The sequence below is a fragment of the Microtus oregoni genome, unplaced genomic scaffold (genome assembly GCF_018167655.1).
Source record: "Microtus oregoni isolate MIOR12 unplaced genomic scaffold, Mior012 000002F_ref0000024, whole genome shotgun sequence".
Lineage (NCBI taxonomy): Eukaryota > Metazoa > Chordata > Mammalia > Rodentia > Cricetidae > Microtus > Microtus oregoni.
In genome coordinates, this window is record NW_024543061.1 from 33,215,006 (window position 1) to 33,219,056 (window position 4,051).

At 54.3% G+C, this 4,051-nt stretch overlaps 1 protein-coding gene across 1 annotated transcript; it reads right to left on the reverse strand.

Annotated features, from left to right (window-relative positions):
- Nucleotides 1-1,020: 1,020 nt before the first annotated feature.
- Trh (thyrotropin releasing hormone) lies at nucleotides 1,021-3,773 on the reverse strand. The gene is made up of 3 exons (XM_041642186.1): nucleotides 3,446-3,773; nucleotides 2,590-2,796; nucleotides 1,021-2,056 (listed from the first exon to the last, which is right to left on the reverse strand). The coding sequence occupies exons 2-3, from the start codon at nucleotides 2,786-2,788 to the stop codon at nucleotides 1,494-1,496; spliced, it is 762 nt and encodes a 253-aa protein (XP_041498120.1). The 5' UTR covers nucleotides 2,789-2,796; nucleotides 3,446-3,773; the 3' UTR covers nucleotides 1,021-1,493.
- Nucleotides 3,774-4,051: the final 278 nt, after the last annotated feature.

The window sequence follows — 4,051 nt, forward strand, 5'->3', positions numbered from 1 at the left end:
TATTTCCTCCTCCAGGGAGGCCTCTCTGCTTTGCCAGTTTCTCCTTCCTTCTCATTTCCCCGAACCAGTGTTTCTCATGCCAATCTGTCCTCTGTCCTTGTTTTGTTTTCCCACTGGTGGAAAGTCAGGTCGGAAAATTAAAACAGAGGTGACTTGAAGCTTGTAATAGCGTTTATCAAATACCTTCTTCAGGTCAGGCCCTGATCTAGGAGACTTCGAGGAGGAACGGAAGTTGGTAAGGGTTTTTATGTGGTTGGAAAACGCAGATTGCGTTTGTTTGGCAATTGGTTAAGTTTGGTGACACTTTAGAGACTCTCAGGGACTTAACTTTGTTTCTGCACCCCCTAAGTCTGCCCATTGGCCAGAATCGATCACGTGACTTTGTCCCACTCACAAAGGAGGCTGGGAAATGTAGTAACCAAGTGCAGAGCGGCTCCCCCTCTGACTTTAGCCTATACTGAGCAAGATGTGTGCGGGAGTCCCAGGCTGAAGGAAGTGTCCACACGTACCCACACAGAGAAGGTGGCATCAGGTAAAGGATGCACAGGAGCCAATTCCTCCACTGAGTAACATTACCTAGGAGGACTGTATGCACGGCACAAGTGCGTGTTCAGGGACAGCGCTCGCAGATACGGTGTCAGGTGACTTCAACTTGCCCCCTCCTAGCCTGCTTCCCAGAACTCCAGAATCCCCCAGTTTTAGTCACAGTAACATGTGCTCCCCCAGTCTGGAAGACTCTAGGCTCCTCTGCTGCTCGCTAGGTCTGCTCCAGTCCCTAATCTCCACCCACCACACCCAGCCAATAATACTCTAGAGCCGAGACCCCTTTGCCACAGTTACATAGTGGTCTGAGATTGTGGACAAGCAAGAGAGTCCTGATTTCCTCAGTGGAGAGTGAACACTTTTAATGTCCTCTGAGCGGACAACATCTGTGGCTGGGTGCCATCCCCAAACACCCCCAAAGAAAACCTGCAATCTAGACAGAAGAGCAAAGCAACAGATGACCTGAATTTATTTTATTGTTGTTGAGATTAACAAGAGCATGGGGTATATACAAGATGTGGCCCCCCAGGGCATGTCAGAATACCAACCCCCAAACTTCCCAGGGCCCCCAGCCTTGAAGGGGGGTGCTGAAATTATACCAGGTCAGTCTTGCCACATGGGGTAGAGGATGGAACTTGGATTTTGACACCAAAACTTTTCAATCCCACCCTTTCGAGGAGGTCCCATCTTGGCCAGTGCTGAGGAGTGTGTGACACTGTGAGGCTGTCTGGGACAAGGGCAATGACAACGAGACAGGCCCCTCTTGCTTGCAGGGACAAGTAGGGCTCTAACTTCCTGACTGGGGTCATTAAAGTGGGTAAGGAAGGGGATTGGGAAGATGCTATGAACAGAGGGCTCAGGGTTAACCTCTGATGGGGGAAAGGTGGTGAAGGAGACAGGGTGGAGCACACAGGGCTTCAGTCATCCTAGACTAAAGCCTGGCTCTGGGTTTAGTCTTCCAACAGAGGCTCCCTGACCCAGTCTTCCAGCTCTGGACTTTGCTCCTCCAGGGTCTCTTGACCCCTGCTCAGTTCACCCAGGAGCTGGAGCAGGCCTGTTTGGCCACAAGTTCCCTGGGGCCCACAAGGGTGACCCAATGCCCTCTTGCCAGGATGCTGGCGTTTCTCAGGCATTGGGACACCCTCTCCCTCTTCTTTTTGTTCCCAGCTTCTCTGAAGCTTGGGATCTATGAACCTCCGGCCCGGATGCTGCCTCTTGGTGAGATCAGACTCCATCCAGGGGGAAGATCTCCGGCCGGGGTGCTGCCGCTTGACTTGGGGGGCATCTAGGAACCAGGAATCCAGAAAGAAATCTGGTACCCTGGACTGTGGCGTCCAGTCGCTGTCCTCTGAGTCCACCCACGAATACTTGTCCTGGTTGGCACGGCGGCCAGGGTGCTGTCGTTTGTGGGGAGTCCAGGTTCCCCCTTCTCCCATGTCCCCCCTCTCTTCAGCTTCAGTTTCTTCTTCCTCCTCCCTTTTGCCTGGATGTTGACGCTTTGTGATCCAGGAGTCTGGAGAAGGAAAAGCCAGGGTTGGAGAACCTGGTCCCTTCATTAGGGACACTAGCCTTTAGGCCATGACCCACTCCAGACTTCTACTGTCCTAGCACTGCTGACAGCTCCTTCCATTGTCTGCTCCTCAGGCCTTATAGACAACCCCACCCTGGGGCGGGGGGGGGGGAGATGTTTAAGGGCACTGCCTCAGCTCTCTGCTTCCTTTTGGGGTGACCATAAGTCACTTGAATTCTCTGAACCTCAGTTTTCAGTACAAAATGGCAATGTTCCCGTATAGGTAGGGCAATACATACAAGTGCTTAGTAGGCAGCAATTAAAACTGTCACAGATAGGGATCACATGAAATTGTGACTACTGAAAGTCTGTCTTCTGATTATGTCCAGCACTAAGAATTACTGTGGTCCCAAGGGTTGGTCACCTCTTCACCCTGTTGAGGAAGTGGCTATGAGGCTATCTCAACTTATGTCTGGAAGGGGCATGACAGGTGGCTCCCTACCCATTCACATAGCTCCCCTACCCCCTATATTTACCTAAGGCCGCGCCTAGGTCCCCTCGCACCCGCTGCAGGTCTTTCTGCAAGAATCGATGTTCTGGACGTATCTGGATGTTCCCCAGGTGGGGAGTCACTGCACCCTCCTCCTGGGCTGCCTCCAGTAAGGCGCAGGATTCGGGGACACCAGTCAGGATGAAGATCAAGCCCAGAGCCAGCAGCAGCCAAGGGCCCGGCATCGTGGCGTCTAGGGTCAAAGACAGTGGGAACAAGGGTGAATGCACCGTGCTGCTCTGGGGCCACCCCTACCCCCAACAACAGGGTCACCCGCCATCTGTCTGGTGCATGTAAGCCTCTGGCAACTCTCCTGGTCCACTAGGGCAGCCAAGTCAGGAGGCGGTGGAGGTGGAAACCCCTTTGTCCCCACCATCCCTTACTGTCTCCTAAAGCACAGGAAGTCAGCGCTGGCTGCGTTTGGGATTGAAACCCTCCACTCCTGTGTTACCCACCAAGGTTGCAGCGCTGGCCCAAGAAGCTAAAGTCATGGCTGCCAAAATTGTCCCCAAGGTTTCATTCTAACCCTAGCCCTCCACTGCCAGCCTCCTTCCTTACTCCAGAATTGAGATTCTGGCTCGCTGCAAGAACTCCTCGTGCAACCCTGCGGCTCCTGTCTAGGCTAAACCAGGAGTCTCTTTGGACGCCCATATCCTAATTCCCAAACGAAAGGTTCTACTTCTAATGTTAATGTACGCCTTGAACTCTGGGGTGGGTCCGACCGTCGTAGCGTAGACCTGTTGGTGGACCTCTTCCATCCAGCGCTCCGGGTGTCCCTGTCAGTGAGCTCCATAAAGGCGATGAGGAGAGTAGAAGGGGGACACCGGGGTCGGAGGCATTACCTGTGAGGTGGAGACTCCTCTGTGCAGTTGGAGATGCTGAGCTGCAGAGTGCAAACTGGTGGGGTAGACTCCGCAGAGCTCCAGGATCCCGCGTCGACTGCTCGCTCCTCGGAGGGGCCGTCGCTTATATGCGCTCGTGATGCCGCGCCAGTGAGGTCAGCGGGGAGGGGGCGCAGACCGAAGGCAGGGGTGCTGACGGCAGAGCCGAGCCGGGGGACCCGCCCGCTTTCCGGAAACACGGTGGGGGCCAAGCAAGGAGGCGCGGCTGGCGCAGGTTGGTGGCTGCACCCAGCTCCCGAGGTCTGTTGACTAAGAGAACATTTGACTAGGGAACAAAGGGAGGGACAGACATCCCGGGAGTAGCCGGAGATGGAAAGGTGGCAAGAAAAGGGGGACCAAGAGACACATGCACGCAGACACCCAGAAACAAGATAGATGCAGGGTGTGAGAGAAAGGCGGTAGTGACTGATGGCACCTGGTCTTGGCTGTGCCACTGGCTGAGTTCCCCTCCTCTCAGTTTTCTCATCTGTGCAATGGAAGAGGGCAAGGTGCACTATGGCTACAAGCAGCTTATGTGACTTTTCGGCTCAACTCTGACAAGATCCT